The 16,710-nt window shown below is 40.4% G+C and overlaps 1 protein-coding gene across 10 annotated transcripts in view; it reads right to left on the bottom strand.

Moving 5' to 3' along the window:
- The window catches only part of LOC131885561 (RNA binding protein fox-1 homolog 2-like), a 98,587-nt gene that overhangs the window by 40,236 nt on the left and 41,641 nt on the right, over nucleotides 1-16,710 (bottom strand). The window contains exon 1 of one of the 10 annotated variants that reach the window (XM_059233705.1): nucleotides 13,675-14,293. The exons of 8 other annotated variants lie outside the window; for them this stretch is intronic. Coding sequence is in view for 1 of the 2 variants with exons in the window: in XM_059233661.1 (XP_059089644.1) it covers nucleotides 5,283-5,411 (129 nt within the window). In the remaining variant the exon portion in view is untranslated. Of the gene's footprint in view, nucleotides 1-5,282; nucleotides 6,031-13,674; nucleotides 14,294-16,710 lie in introns of those variants that run through there. One more of the 10 variants, XM_059233661.1, reaches the window with a different exon arrangement.

Raw genomic sequence — 16,710 nt, 5'->3', positions numbered from 1 at the left:
CCGGATCCATGGAGTCCCAGTTCTCAATAACGACGGCCTTGAGGGCTTCAATATTTGGGTGCCGGACGCAACAGGCTTTGGACTCACTATGCGGCCAAAAATAATAATCAAGGGGATTTGCATCCGGTGAGTAGGGCGGCCACATGGTCTTGTCCCAGAAGGGAATGTTGGCCGATAGAAATGCCTGGTGCCTCTTGCTGGTGTGTACTGGGGCGCCATCCTGATGTAAAACCACATTCTTGCCAGGGAATGTGGCTCTGACCCACGGCATGAACTTGGACTCCAGGATGTTGACGTTGTCCACAGCCGCGAGGCGGTAACCAGTTGGGAACCAGATCAAAGGCATGACTGCGCCATTGGAGGCCACGAAGCCCAAGGACATCACACTTGCTGGGTGCTTTGTTGTCGTCAGAGTACGCACGTCCTCATCCATGTCTCCAACAAAGCTGATATACCTGTCATTTTTACGGTTCCTCACTTGATTGACGGTCCACGTCTTCTTATCTGAGAAGATGATGATGCGGCCAATGGGGGCCGACTTCAGGTTGTTGGCAAGTCCTTGGCAACATTGGAGATGGGTCTCCTTGATCTTTAGAGTCAAAAGAGGTTTCTCCACCCTCACTAAGGACTTGCCACCCATGACCTTGACAGCGTTTCTCACCATACCTTCAGAGACCCCAATGTCCTTGGCGTGGCCACGCATGGACTTGAGCGACTCGGCCTTGATTGCGTTCTTGATGGCATCTGGTGCAATCTTGCGCTTGGGACCCTGACCGAGCTTCCTCTCAAGGCCCCTGCCGCCTCCAGCCTCTTCTTGACCTTGTAAACCGTGCTCCTGTTCACATTGGTCATCTTTGCAATTCGGTGGGAGTGTGACCCGCACAAAGAAGGCCGGACACCTTAATTCGTTTTCGCAATTGCAAAGCCACTATCCTTCATTCGATTTGAAAAATTTCAAAGCACACATCTGTTGTAATGGTAAAGCTAGCGCATGTGAAGAGCCAAAAGAGCAATAGAGACTAAGAGCTTGGCATTAATCATCAATAACTGAGTGTTGGATTAATTATTACGCACCCTGTACAACCTAAATTTGGTTGGTTGTTGGCTAGTTATTCGCAGAAGTTGATTCACATTTTTACCCTTAAGAGCCACCTGATAGTCAGTTACAACCCATGCCATCTACACCTCTGCACATTGCAATCTTTACTTCGTTCGTCCCTGCGGTCCCAGCGATCCCGAGATAATTTTCGTTTAAAAAAAGAAGCTCCTTCTCAAAATGATTGTTTACCATTTAGGGTTGATCCTTCGGAATGGCAAATCTAGCAAGCAAACGAACGGCAAGAAAAGCTCACTAATGTCTCAAAGTGGATAAGGACTGGATAATGAGCTACATTGAATGCTTCTGAATTTGAGCTAGGTAAGAAATTTTCATTCAGAAATCGACTTGAGCGAAAATATGGATGGCATGATTTTCTTGAAATTTACACCTGACAAGTAAAAGATTTTTCTGAGCAGGGTAACAAGGGAGACGGCAAAGGTTGAGGGGTATTAAGGGGTATCTAACACCGGTCGGCACCACCACCCTCAACGAGGGCAATGCAGTTGCTTTGGTGCCGATCGTTTATCATTCGGATTCGGGGCGAGGAAAGTTATGGGAGATTTATGACAGACATGGAAAACCTGATTTTTCATCCCTTCTCCTCGTGGATCTAGCCGACATACTTGCTATCTCGAGAGGCCTGAGAGTCAGTCTTACCAGCGACAGCTGCAACTATAAACGAAGGCTCGTCCGAAATGGAATAGAGGTCTTTTACACTTCCTTTCACACATTTCTTAAACCAATGAGGGTGCTTTGGTATTCCCGAATTTGATTCCACAAATGAAGCGGTGGTACTGATCGAGCTGTTGAGCCTCTCTACGCTCTCTACGTGTTAGGTATAGCCTTTGTAAGGTGACAAATATCTTACCTGGAATAAAACAAATAAATTTGAACTGCTGTGAGCCACAATACCGCATGAAGAAAAAATGAGGGGGGCGTCACATTTAAGTGTCACTGATGGTATGAACTGAACACTGTCAAACCTCTCTTCCACGGATATCTCTTGGGACCCTGGCATGGCGCTCAAGGGGAGAGATAATCATCATGATCATCATCGCTCGGTACCATAGTAGATTGAACAAGCTCGAGACGAGATAGCAAGTGACAGGGGGGCAAAGATCTGCTACATAATTTTACGTTCACTCAAAATTCATACCCTAATATCATAAAAGCTCTTAAACCAAAGGTGGGGAGACTCCTCTATTCTCTTGCTTTTTGATCCAAGAAGATTAGGAAGTGCATCATCATCTTGCATCCCTTTCTCTTCATCACCCATGTTGGCAGTCTGAACCTTCAAAGTTGGGAAAGGCTAAAGTGCTTCTCATCATTGGACAATATTTTTGAATGAACAATTAATGCACGTGTATGAAGAAAATCAACACTCCACATGGCAGAAAGAAGTCCCAGATTAAGCAATTACTTGAAGTTGTTTGCATGTGGAGCCGGTCTTGGATATTGGGGGCCTTGAGGGTTGCATGCTAAAACAAATTCAGACAGCTTTTTGCACACCGCACGCAATTTGACGACTAGCTCTAGATGTGAATGATGGAATGCGACCGTGTTGCGCTCATTACTAACTGGGAAGGTAGAAATTCGTTGGACTGTCTACAACAATCTTTTGGTTTCACTTCTGTTAGACTGGAGAACAACGGAAATCCGTAAAAAATCTCGTGGTCACAGTTCGAGAAATGGTTGCTTTATTCGAAGGAGACATGCAATAGTGAAGTTGACACAACCATTTGAGATAACATGAAGACGGTCTCAACAACAAAGTTATCCAAAAGAAGAATAGAAACACATACAGCTCGACATGACATAAGGCTTACAAGAGTTTCGATTATCAATTCCCCATGCGGCAAAATGGCTCTTGGTTGTAAAATCTCGCCAAACAAAATAACAAGTCGACTACATCTAACAAGTGCTAAACGATGTGACCAAACATTTTAGTCAAATGTACTGTAATCTCAGTGCCTCGCTGGAATTGGGACTTGGATCAAGTCATTTGACTATCTAAGTTCTGAAGCTTCTGAAGTGATTTTATCAATCTAAAATTGAATTAATAAAACATCCCATTGAAAAGCCTTTTTTTGGAAAAAGAATCATACACTAATGAAAAAGTTTAGTCATTTTCTTGTGAATCTGTTAATCTATCAAAAATAATTATTTTTTATTAAAAGTGAGCATATTGCACTTGAAACAGGAAATCATAATTATGAGAAAACTAATTATGCCTTTCGTTGGGAGACACCTCAAAATTTCCACCTATTCAAGTTCTTCAGCCCTAAAGATGTTCAACAAGTCATCAAATTGAGGGCTTCGAAACACTTCTAGGAAATTTGCGAAGATTATTCCCCATCAAACAAGAGGTACGTTTTAGACCGGACCCAACTACCCGCTGTAACTGTCATCGCCGCCTCAGTCGAATTATCCCCGCAAACGACATCGAAAAAAGGGAAAGACAGCTTTATGCCTAAGTTTTGACAAAAAAGAGAAAGAGATCCTATATACTCAATTCCCCACCACCAACTTGCTATCAGATGTTAGATGACATATAATTTCCGCTAGTCGTCAGTCGTACAACCACAGAAATTACAGCCAAAGAAATAACTTTGCCCTCGTCGGGGCCTAACAACATCAAACCATGGATGATGAACCAAAGAGGACGAACGAACCGAAAAGTTCAGTCCCTTACAGCGGGATTTCTTTCCTTTTTGACATCATCCAGACCCTATTGCCTTGTGCAGGAGTCAAGCTTCTTCAGAATGAAAAAGTTGCTTTTGTTAAAGGCGATAAGAAATAGATTACTTTTAACTTTTGGGCAGAATAGACAGTCTTGCCCACTTATCATCAAGTTGTCTTGCACTCGGCTAGTTTGCTAGCGAATGTAAAAGGGGACATTGAGCGGCTGGATTGTAGATAACGAAACTCCCTCAGTGCAGCCACCCTGAGCTGGAAAGGGTGCCTTTTGCCTAGTCGGTTGCAAGATCTTCGGGGCGATGACATTCGCTAAGAAGGATAGAAAGTTGTCGATTTTGGAAAGAATATTGGAATTGGACAAGTTTTTCTTTCTAACCCGTCCATAACTTTACGGAATCTTAACTCTGTTTTTTTTGGTAATTTCAAATGTTTCAAATCGTTCAATTTTTGCTTAACAGGCCGACGAACGAAAGAGCAATTATTCAAGGAATTTAGGAAATCTTTCATTGAAAAGACAAAAGCTAGCGATCAAATAGCTTTAGACAGAGGCAACCCAAGCCCCGAGTTGGCGGTTATATTGCAACATTGAGAAACATCCTTTTTTAAGGCATCAAGCCTATCATTTGGTGGTGATATTTGAAGGACATCGTTAAAAAAACTTGAATGAAAGGGTGCTTTACCAATTCCAAAGGAGATTTATTGATCCTGACACTTGAACCAAATTTATAGAGTCTAATCTTTTCGACATATGGGTACGGAGCGCTATAAGGAACCGAGGAACTTCTCTATGTTCTGGTAGGGTCTCTTCCTCGGGACTGTTCGAAGTTCAAATTGAATAGAATTCATTATTCGAGCAAGCACCACTGAGTTTGGGAAAGTGCTAGAACGGAGCGAGAGGTGCAACAACTGAGGCAGTCAAAATAGTTCCCGTGAAGAGAATTGGCATATTTTCAATTTAACAAATGCCTACGTTGTAGATAGATTGTAGCTGTCAGACTCGGGTCTACAAAGCCTCTCCTACTTCAGGTGATTGTAAGTCAAGTGGAGTGGGGGCGTATCTGAGAGGTGGACGAGGACAAGAAACTTTCGGTAGCTAGCTACGCCCGCCAGTTTTAATACATAATCAAATGTTCATCCATTGAAGGCAAGAGCTATCGCATGAAAGCTGGAGAAAGTACACACCAGCGACGGATGACAAAAAAGCGATAAGACGTTGTGACGGGTGGATGCCTATTTATACATGAAGAGAACAATGATTTTGTTCATGATCATCTTCGACTACAAGCCCTATTCAGATTGCTTGTCACGGACTAATGATAATTAGGCATGGGCAAAGAACGGGATAGGGGGAAATCCCTGACCTTTTTAGCGGCCAATTCTTTTCAACAGTTTCGCAGAAATCATGAAAAATTGCCATCCAAAAACTGGAAGTTGCTCAATTCCTCGAGACAAGGAATGGCGTGGAAAAAAAATATCGTAATCTTACCGGTGGATGATAGTACACTGTCCCATTTTGGGCAATTCCCGCCACATGAGGCCCTCCCGTACCTGGAGGTGTGGGCCCATGATGTGGTGGCAAGGTAGTCAGCCCACCACCTGCCTGTTGAGGAGGCATGTAAAAAGTCGTGTTCGCTGGGCCCCACAGCTTGACGGTAGTTGGTTCTGACAAAAGCACCTTGAATGAAGGTTTGGGGCAAGGCCAAGTGCAAGTTAGGCACTTTTGACCAACGACACCCAAGTTACCAAGTCAATGTGGACCACGCCCGAGGAACTGGGTTAATTTTTCCAACACGATTTTTTTTAAAACATTAACCCTTCTTTCGTCAGCCAGTCGGTCGTTCGCTTGACACCTCACCCAAAAATGCCCGAGAATAACAATAACACAGAAGGAGATGAGATTTTTCACTCAAACCGGTTCAGTTAATTGACAGTATCCTCCGCGCCTACATGTGGGAGCTTGAATGTGGAATAGGCCGTCCCAGCAGTACGGTCCAAAGTGCTCCAAAAAAAGAAAGATGCACAAACAATTTCGAGTGATTCAAGGCTAGGAACAGGAAATGAGCGTTTGGAGTATATTTGTGGCAATGTCTCACTCAATTGATCACAGAAACCGCCTTGAATTCAGAGTTTTGAATACCCTCAAAATCAACTATACACCATGTTTTGTTTCCTCAGACTTCAGTCGTCTTCGGGCTTTTGGGAACACTGCCTCGTTCGGAGGTTGCTGCTCAACTAAAAACGGAGAGCAGAATGCCGGCTATCGAAATATATTCCCAAACTTGCGTATCGGCAGTGACACCTAGTGGCAAAAAGAAAGTTACAAAGGGAAATAGAGGAAGTGAAGAGGGGGCCTTTCTTCCTTTCCTCTTTTGGGATGGCTCAATGTCAGGGAACCCAAATTTACTCTTATGCGCGTTCCATAAATTGCTTTCTGTCAAAAATTGTAAGAATGTTCACTAGAGTTGTGAAGAGTATTGAGTTTAAAATTTCCCGCCAACATTGCATACAACCTTGCGTGTGAACAGATGCTATGCCTAGCTCAAATGTGATTCACACTGATAGGAAAATATATATGGGAAAAAAAACCATTTCATTATGAAGGGAACCCTAGACCCCACTTTCTTAACCCATTTCTGCTCTACTCTATCGAGCCCCGTGCCCTCTAGAACATCCAAAGCCTCACCATTCAGTCAACGCTCCCTCTCTGGAAAGGATCTTTTAAAGGGTATCTTGCTATCTTTAGAGGTTTACCCAACAAACCACCCAAACGAACTTGGCCAAAAAGGAAGGGATGATAATTTTGCACTGCAAGCGCAGTTATAGCAATGCTTCCCGTCATACGACGTAATATCAAATATAAGATATGTTAGTAAGAGAACTAATATCGTAAGGATGGAATTGCATTTCCTCGCCTGCCGTTTGTTATCAGGCCTCGTTGAGGCCATTCTTGCACAAAGCAGACATGGCCCAGTCAGTTTGGACTCCTTACATGGTGGAGATTGATGCATTTTGCACTTGGGACTATGTGCAACTTGGAAGTGACATTTCAAGTGGGTTTAGAAAATGAGAGCAAACTTAGATCCATCCATTTGACTTAAGACCGTCTATAACACCTTTAAATATTTTCTTCACTACAATGAATGAAAAGGGCAATTATGGATGAATCATAATATATCACGTTCATCTTACAAATCAAATTACACTAACTTCCAACTACTTCCAGTAACATCCTAAGAACTTATGACAAGGGCAATAAAAAAGGGAAATTCTTTTTTGCCCTTTCTGGACTTTTCTTTACCTTTAAAAGCCTTTTTGGACGTTTCGACATTTTTCCACATATTATTATACAAATAATTCGTTTTGAATCAGGACACTGGATTACGTGAACCAGGGGCCACTCGACTTATTTTGAAATTCTATCCAAGTACAAGCTTTGATCTAAAATCCTCTACAGAGTGAATTAGGTTAGAAAACTTGGCAATTCTTAAAGAGATCATTGCTGACCCCCATGCGCCATAAAGAGAGGTTCAGTAACCTAAATTAGTAAAATATCGATTTCATTCTTGTGCAGAACATAGTTCTATTAATAATAAAAAACAAATATGTTTGATCAAATCGAAAGCGTAATGTCTTATAGAAAGAGTCCATTTAAGTTAGGATTAGTCTAAGTCATTAGATCAGCCAAGAAATCCCGTTATTTTTGGTCCAATGTAACTGAAACAATCTTTCTAATTTAATTTTTGTAAAAAGCGACAAATTACAACTATTTTGAACCGATTTGTCCTTAATGGTTTCTACTATAGACTCAATTGGGCCCAAGCTCCTGAATATTTAGCGATTTTAGTTGCTTTTTCCAATCTTTTATGGCTTACTTTCAAGCATTGAAAGAGTTTTTTTGGCCATTTTATTTGCTTTTTATTTAAAGCCCTACACATCACTCATCACCAAAGTACACGAAAATTGTTTTCAGTGCATCCCTTAGGCAGTGTTGTATCCGGGACACGACACAAAAAATACAAAGGTGTCACTTGCAACGGGCCGAAAAAGATGACGGGATGAGATCCTATCAAGACTATTTTCACCTTTACTAGCAGTGAACTATCCTTAACTTCATAAGAAAAAAGTTTCGATGCATTTCTAAAATCCGCCCGCAGACTGTGCTTGACAGGACAAACCGAGATCTTATTATTCGAAGTTGCTGGGCTTTCTTCATCTTCGTGTTTGCTTCAGTGAACGAGTGGTAATGTTTGAATCTGTTTTGGGCTTTCTGACTCGTTTTTTGATAAGTTCTGATTGAACTTCAACCTATACACACGAGGAAATTGTGTCATTCGAGGTAAAACTACCACTTCAACTCTATTTCTTTTTATAGTGTAGAGCGAAGAATTCAGGTTGCTTCTTTTGTCACCACCACAAACAATTTTAGAACAAGAGTTCATCGGGTACTTGACATTGAACAAAGACTTATACTTACTTTGAGATTTTTGAAACCTAAATGGCAACAAATTTCCACAAAATGTAAGATGGAAAGTCAAGTTTGATAAGATCAAAACTTATTGAATAACTATTCCTACTTATATTTTAACTAAAAGATGTATCGAACTGTAAACTCAAGCACCTTTCATCTTTACTAACAAAATATTAATGTGACGACTTTCCGTGAATGAACTCATTTGTATTTGGCCCTAATACGACACCACGTTTAACTGCATCGAATTCTATTGTCCTGAATCAATCATAAAAAGGCAACATACTCTATGGCCCAAAATCAACTTGCTCAGTAGATCTGCTCTCACATAAGTAACAATTAGAGATAGTTCACCCATTTCACTCCCTCATCACATTAAACAGCAAGATGTAAGATGTATTTCATTTTTTTTGTCCTAATCGGCTCTCACTCACACTCTAGACACATAACATTTAAAATAAGACGTTCATATGAGAAGGAGCAAGAAGCTCGAAATGGTAAGCGTCTGAATTTATACCATTGATGTAGTATAAAAAGTTACTAACTGAGCAAGATCCATAGTGTTATGACATGGATTTCGTTTCTATAGCTACAGGGTAGGTGCCGGTAGCTATCTGGTAACCCCTTTCGTTCTACTGGTACCAATGAGAAATAAGTCAAATGAGAACCATTCAACTTAATCAAAGAAGAAAAACACGAAAACGAGTTACGATTAAGAGTGGTACGGTGGAAAACGCGAAAGCCCTTTTTGGCATGAAGGAGACGCCATTTCTGTCATTAAAGCGCAATCAAGGGGAAAAGTAATTTCAGAGTGTTCTACTCCTCCTCGTTCGTTTAGTCTTCTCGAATGAAATTGAGAAATGGGCAAGACCAAAAGACCTCTCAACTAATGGACTTGAAGCAACGTAGCAATTACATTATCTTTGTCAATAGAAAGTAAAAATAGTAACGAATAAAAGCAAAATAAAAGTGCGTCAGGTTGCAAACGAAAGCTCAATGTCAAGTACTTGACCATTTTTTCACTTCAGCCTTGCGATTCTTGAGGTCCACGATAAGTACACAAGAGAAAGGCAATAGATAACCGTCCCAGGATTCTTCAATTTTCCTCTAATTCCCATTTAAACCAAATTGAAGCTAGAGAAAGAGGTTGAAGAACAGCCCCCAGCCTTTTCCCATCTACAGAGTGGATTTTATAAAGTGCTACAGAATTTCCTTTGCCTATTGTGACTACATTGTTCAACCAATTTCTTTCAAAATTGGTGCCGAATAGCATTCCTGACGCTGTAAAACCATGGCGCACTTGTTTAGAACAGCTTTTGAAGTATGGAAGCGATTCGTGACTTGGTCGTTGCTTTTCACTATTTCAAGGCAGAAAATTTGTTTATTAAAAAACATGTCAAATGTTCATCAATCCAAGAATAGACCAGAATCAGAAGATATAACCAGCTGAACCAGTCTGGGGAACGTTCTGTATGGACCAGCAAGGCCATTTTGGAGAGAATTTCTCGAAAGTTAAGATACTGACCATGTTTTTTGTCAGACATTTTAAGGGTTTCTCTAATACATTGTGAGGATTAAGACTGGCAAATTTGAATAATCGCACTTTCGACTGAAAAGTCATCGAAGAGCCAAAAGCCAAAATTTTATATTTATAGAGCCATTTTTCAATAAGCAATACATTCATCATCCCATCCACTGTGTTTACTGTATTTTTTTGACGATTGTTTGCTACAGAAAACGAATGTAGGCTAGTTTGAAAACTAAGGTCCATCAATGCTTGCATTTATAAAAAACCATCAGAGACAAAAAATGCTATAATATAATAATATAATACTATAGAAAAAACTTTGCTTTGCGTATCTATTTTGAACTATGGTTGGTTTTAAGTGCGATATTCTAATTCACTTTTAATAATTCATGAGTTAATTTGAGCACTCTAAAATACATGAAAGTTATCATTCAGAACAGACAAAAACCTTTCCAATATAATAAATGTCGTGGCTATGTTATGGTCCGGACATTCTTGGTATAGTGCTTTCCTGTTAATCCTTTTCTTTTAAGAGGAATTAGCTGAATCCATTCCCCTACTTTTTTAGCCCAACATGTCACTAGAGTGCCGGAGCTAGTCCTATAAAAGTCAGGGTCGCCTGAGTTTTCTTGCCAACATTTTGTCGGCTGGTCTAGTCCGGATTTGAGTCCCACAAAAAATCATTTTCGTGCTGAACAAGGCTTATGAAATCTCTTTTCAAACACCTTATATGCTTAAAACAAGATGGACCTGGGTCAGTTTGTTAAAGAAATCTATTGAAAGAAACTAAACCCAAATGATGTCAATTGAAGTAAAAAACACGAGTTCACTTGGACTCGCGTTAGGACTCGCCACCGCACAACCCAACTACGTTTTTAAAAATCGAGTAGATGAATTAACACTGAACTGTAATCGAAATGAGTGTATTTATTTTAGAAAGCTCCCACGAAATCCTAATTCAAGATCAGGTTTAAATATTTTCAACGTAATCAGCTACAGTATTTTTCCAGTTTTTAACAGAAACTGTCTGAATGTGGCATTTGAGTCTCATGAACGGATATAATTAATGAATAGCCATTTATGCATTACCCGTTGTTTTTTGCAGGAAGTTTGTAAAAATGAGGCTTGGAGAAAGTCGATATGATCGAGACATCTTTGGCGAGTTCGCCCTTCCATGCTTTTAAGTTTGAAGAGAAGAGCAAGGGCTTGTCCGAGATTTGGTTTATACCAGGACGAATAAAAAAACTAACAAGTTTAGGGTGTTGATCATGTCAATGCTTTTAATCTTGAAGTTGAATAAACTTCGTGCAACAAAACTGACGGCCAATGAATACGCAGTTTCTCTTGGTGATAACGGGTTTTCAAGATCCTGATTCAAAATAATTACAAGCCAAATTTCTTCTGCAAACATCTATTTTCTCTTCACTAGTGATTGAAAACTTATTTTCTAGCCACTCGTGAACAGAGAGAGCCAAAAATACAGTTTCCATGAGTGGCATTTGGTTTCATTTTCGTTGTTGAGTCAATATTTTACCTATGAAAACAAGTTTTCACAAAAGAAAAGAAAAGACCAATCTACAGAAGATTCTTCATGGTCGAAAATTTTGAACCTTACTAAATGGCTACATTTTCAACATTTTTGAAGTGTTTCTAGCCTCCTGTTGCATGCTTGTCAAACCTTTACAAAGAAGAGAGGTGGTAACAAACTTCAAGGAGATTCTCTTCCTCTACCTGAACTAACCACTTCCAGCTCGTACGACGTTGGCTCACCATCAACAGCTGGCTTTGGGTCCAAAGTGGAACACTCCCTGTGAAAAAGGAAACGAGAGAGAGCTGATGGTGTGTTGTTCTAGCTTCGAAAAGAATGAAAACTTTTTAAAAGGGCTGAACTTTTGAGAAGGCATATGCAGAGTTTCAACAAAACTCATCGAGATATTTTGGATAGGACTCTACTCAAACATAAGTCATATGTAGCAGCAAGTATTAAACAAAATGAACTGGAATTGAAACAGTGATACAGAACTTTCATCAATTAAATTACGTTTTTCAAGGCAAAGATCAATTTGTCCACGAATAAATCATTATTATTGAGTCAACAATACGCAACGGGTTGTTAATCACTTTGGGAAGGTTTGTCTTCCTGTGTAAAGCAAATATTTCGTCCATGCTCTCAGTCCTCGAGGTTCATAGTTTGGTCTTTCCTTCGAGTCTCCTTATTCTTCTACCAACACCACAAGAAAGAAGGTGCAAGCTAGCAGAAGCCACCCATTGGAACAAGGAACGAATAGGACGACCTCCTGCTTCTTGAAGTAATCCTAGCCCAAGAATATCGTAACACAGGCCGACACAACATTGACTGCTTTTTGACATGCAAGACAACAGTTAAGTGGAAACATAGTGAGAAGAAAGCATTAAATGTTGTTGTAAGTTGCTTGACGAGTCAAAAGCGACAAGGGTAGCGGTGAGATACTTATTAAGTCTCGTTATATTTAGTCTTTACATAAAAAGAGTATCTACCGTGTTTTTCGTGAAGTCACTTTCAAAGTCAAGCAATATTAGGCATGAAAGCATGGTCCAAATTTGATGTTTTCGATCAATCTAGACAAAGAGCTCATTGATGTACAAATACAACCCCCCCCCGGTTACTACGGGTCACTTATGAAGGTACAAAGGGGCGGCCAATTAAGTAAAGAAGAGCAATACTAATCAGCTCGCGAAAGGTGGCCCAAAGCAGAGTTCTTTCTTTTGCATAAAGAAATAATTCAAGGAGAAAAATTTACCACTGAAAAGGGATAGGCAGCACAAGAAGAAGCAACGTAGTCGATAGGGGCGAGTGTTCAAATAATGACAACGATTAGATCTCTACTGCATTTTTCCCCTGCATGAAAAACCGAGAAGAATTCCGAAGGAAAAAATCTCCTCCAATGGCGTGCACCGTACCTTGGGCGATGTCAGACAAATAATTGCTGTTTTGCCTGTATCTCGTTCATTCGCAAGGTATTTTAGTTTGAATGCGTTGCTTGTTATACACGTGATTGAGCGCAAACGACTTAGTACGAAAATTGCGCCAAAATTTGCCAACAATTTTAATTGGCGATTAACAAATCTGAGCAGTTCTAATGCCCAAAAAGCCGTTTATCTTTCAACTGAAAACGGCGTTCAAAGCAAGACGAAGAAGAGACTGGGTTTGGATAAATTTTTCTTGAATGAATTTGAGTAACACGGATCGATGCTCAAGGTACAAAGATTTGGAAAGTCGCTCTCTCCTGAAATTGAATATAAGCTAGCTTCTAACTTCCCCGATCGATGAGGGTACTGAACAAGAACGTCTCCAGCGTTGAACAAAGCTGACATCATCAGGCCACGCCCTCACTGTTAAAACCCGTACTTTGTAGAAAATGAAAACTTTGAGGGTTAGACCGATATTGAAAGTACAATGCCTTTCTACTCCTTGTGCCCATATGGACTCAATCTGCGTGAAGTCAAACGTCTTTTGTTTTTGAGATAAAGCATTTACTTCTTCACTAAATGAAGGAGACTGCACCAAATTTGAACGAGCACTAGAGAAAACAATTGATTGAAAGGCGTAGTGACAGACAACAGAGACAAGGACTGTGAAAGCAAAATTCTTTAGTGCAAACTGAACTCAACTTTTGTTCATAAACGAAATTATCACTTTCATCTGAAACGCGACCATAAGTGCTCTTTATAAAAGATCGTTATCCAAGAATAAGAAACTGCCAGTTTTCGTTCAAACGGCTAAAAAGCTATCGCTAAAGATTTGGTAAGCACCCAAGAATAGACGAATTTGACCATCTTCGATATGCAGAAGAGCAAGAAATAAAAATGACAAAATTGTTCATATTTATCTAATTATCTTACCTTTATGAAAACAATTGTTTCCGAACGTAAAGAGGTTGAATGGAGTTTTGAGGTAAAAGACAACAGAACAGAGCACCTTGAAAGTCTTTCTGACTTAACTCAGACAATGTTCCAAACTGAACAAAACAGTTTCACTATGATTTGAGAGCTTCGGATGATCTGACTAGTTTTTCTTTTTTGGGCGATGAACAGTTTGAGCAGATCCAGAGGTTTCGTTTGCTAAAATTTGAGATTACCAGATTGTGTACGATTGATGAGCATTAGAGAGAGCAATAATGGCATCACCAACATTCGAGATTCGAGAATTAGTTAGACGAATTTTCTGACTTGTGACTGAGTATTTTGACTTTGAGATTCACTTGTTACACTAAAGTTGGGCAGATATTCCATTGGATGAGTGTTGCGGCATAATTTGTGCACTAACTCCCGGATTATGGCGTCAGTAGGACAAAAATATGTCCACTTTCCATTTGTTCGAACACTTCAATCTGGACGTGAACGTCTTTTACTTGTTATGCCTTGCTCTTCTTGCACGACTCCTCTTTCACAAACATTGTTTATAGAAAAGTCTGGCTAATGCAGTGGAAGTGCCGAGGAACTACGAAAGAGGCACAGTAGCACAACTATGAGGAGGAAAAGTAGAAGCAGCTCGGAGTCACTCCCCCCCCCCCTTCCTACGGAACAAAGTGGGAGAGCCGTCGAGGCCTGCAAGTCGTCCCCAGTTCCTCGCCTGGCTCTAAAGCTAGCTATCTCTCCCTTCGGACGTTCCCGGGTACCTTTTTTGCTTTTGGTGTGAGCACTACCACCAAAGGCACCAATTCGTTGAGCAAAGCTGCCCAAGTTTACTCAATTATGATCCGGGCGTGTCGGGCAGGACAGGGTCCATGTTTTCCCCATGCCGTAGAACCAATAGAGGTGGTAGAGAAAGCTCCAAAAATCTACTCTTCCTCTCCGTCTACAACATGCATGAAAATGTCATCCGCGCTCGTCTGAGATTCCGGGCACTCATTACAAGAGGGACCGAAAGAACTGGCTGGTAGGGACTGGTGGAGACCGCAAAGCCGGCTGGCGAAATTCGAAGCTGCTACTTCGCTGAGATCGAGACTGGGAGACACGGTAGAAGGGGGAGAAATTGTTGAAATGGGAAGAACATTGGGGGTGCCCTGAATGCATTTGAACATCAGCTTGTGATCTACAATGTGCAAAAGGAACAACAGCAAATTCCCTCTCACAGGAAATCGAGACGGGTCATGGTTGGTTGTTCCCCGATAGAACAAGGATGGAAGGATAGCATGGTAGTAACCAGAAAACAGTAAGCTCGAACAGCGCGCCAATAGGGAAAGCAAGCTCTGGATGAATGGTAAGGAATGGATCAGAGTTGAGGATGACTAGCGTTGGCTGGTTTGGGTACCTAGAGAAATCTTCCAAAACTACGCATACTTATGTGTCTCACTAGTTGGCAGGGTACACACGAACCAACAGAAGAGAGATCTTGAAAACGAATGATTGCCTGTTTGATCAAGATCAGGGAAAAGTCATCTAGAGGGTCTGTTTCTATAGTCATATCAACAAAGTAGACGATAAAGGTCAAGAAAGCCATCACATGGAAGATCAAAGCCTTGAACAAATCAATCAGTATGTTGAATAAATTGATTCAATTTGATTTAGAAACAAAGCCTATGAACACCAGCATAAGTTGCTAAACAAAACTTTGAGCTCAATAGATTACGCAAGACCTACTTCATTTTGTTTCTTTGGCAAGTCGCTTGGATGTACGTGTATGTGAGATAGGGAAAATATTTCATACAATGCGATGAATGAATACATATTTGGTTTTACAAGTAAGCTGAAAATATTATGACTTAGTCCTAATAATTGCACTTATCAATTCTAACAGTTTCTAGAATCCTACCAACCAATCACCCTGTTGGTGTGGGCACACCTTTGGAATGCCCCAAATAATTACATGTAGCAAATATTATTTTCAATAATGCTTAATTTCGAAAATTCCCGTTGATAAATAACATCTGGGCAGCCTGGGAGGATTTGTTTCGTTGTTTAAGTCATCATAAATCAAATAACTTTTCAAAAGCCCTCATACTTCCCCCCAAAAACATTTAATCAAAACAGCCCCCAAAAATGCAAAAGGGAAAAAAATCATGTTTGGCCTTTAATTATAGAAATGTAAGGTTATGCAATCTCGGCAAAAATATCAGATGTTTGAAATCAGACCTTTCCTAGGTTTCAAAAGGTTCACTTTATTTCTTTTCTTTGTTGTGTTTTCTAAACCTAAGCTGAAGATTGGAACACAAGTATACGGGACTAACCCGAGGGGATCACAGGAAACTAAGGTGTTGCGTAATGCTGATTCTTCATGTCACAACCACACTCTAGGCCGACTCAAATACCTTTCGTCCATATACAGGTTTCAACTCCCTTGGGAATAATAACGTTGGCTTAGGAAAAGCCAACAAAATAGTGAAACAAGATGTTTCCTCAGGATGTTCTAGCTAGTTGGCATGTAGCATAATGTCGTCGTACTATCCGTCCAACAAATCCCCAAAAAGACCTAATCATGATACGAGTAGCCAAAAACCTATGTACATTTGGCTTCTTTAGAGATCGAATTTTGTTTATGGTGATAAGAATGAGTTTATATCACTCGCCAGAGATATGAAAGAAAGTAAGCCGTGTTGCTTCAATCGTAATCAATCACCAAAAGACATTATATCATTGCCAACGATCGGTGATTCAGTGAAGAGGGAACAGCGATCAAGCACGACACGTTCCACGTCCATCATCGTCATCATCATCATCATCATTTTGTATGCAAGATGTTGGGTCCTCAAGGGAAAACGTCTTGCAGCCTCCCTCTTCATGCCACGAAATGGCTGAGAAAGAGATGAATATCGCTACTCCAGAATAAGAACCACATTTTTTTTTTGTAGGTTGAGCATGTGGTGAAGCCAACTTTTTCATATCAAATGACCACCTTCTAATATCAATGTGACACACAAATGGGAAACATTCGGTGGG

This window comes from Tigriopus californicus, chromosome 1 (genome assembly GCF_007210705.1).
Source record: "Tigriopus californicus strain San Diego chromosome 1, Tcal_SD_v2.1, whole genome shotgun sequence".
NCBI classification, from domain to species: Eukaryota; Metazoa; Arthropoda; class Copepoda; order Harpacticoida; family Harpacticidae; genus Tigriopus; species Tigriopus californicus.
The sequence above is the reverse complement of the archived record's forward strand: the minus strand, read 5'-3'. Positions and strand labels throughout refer to the sequence as shown.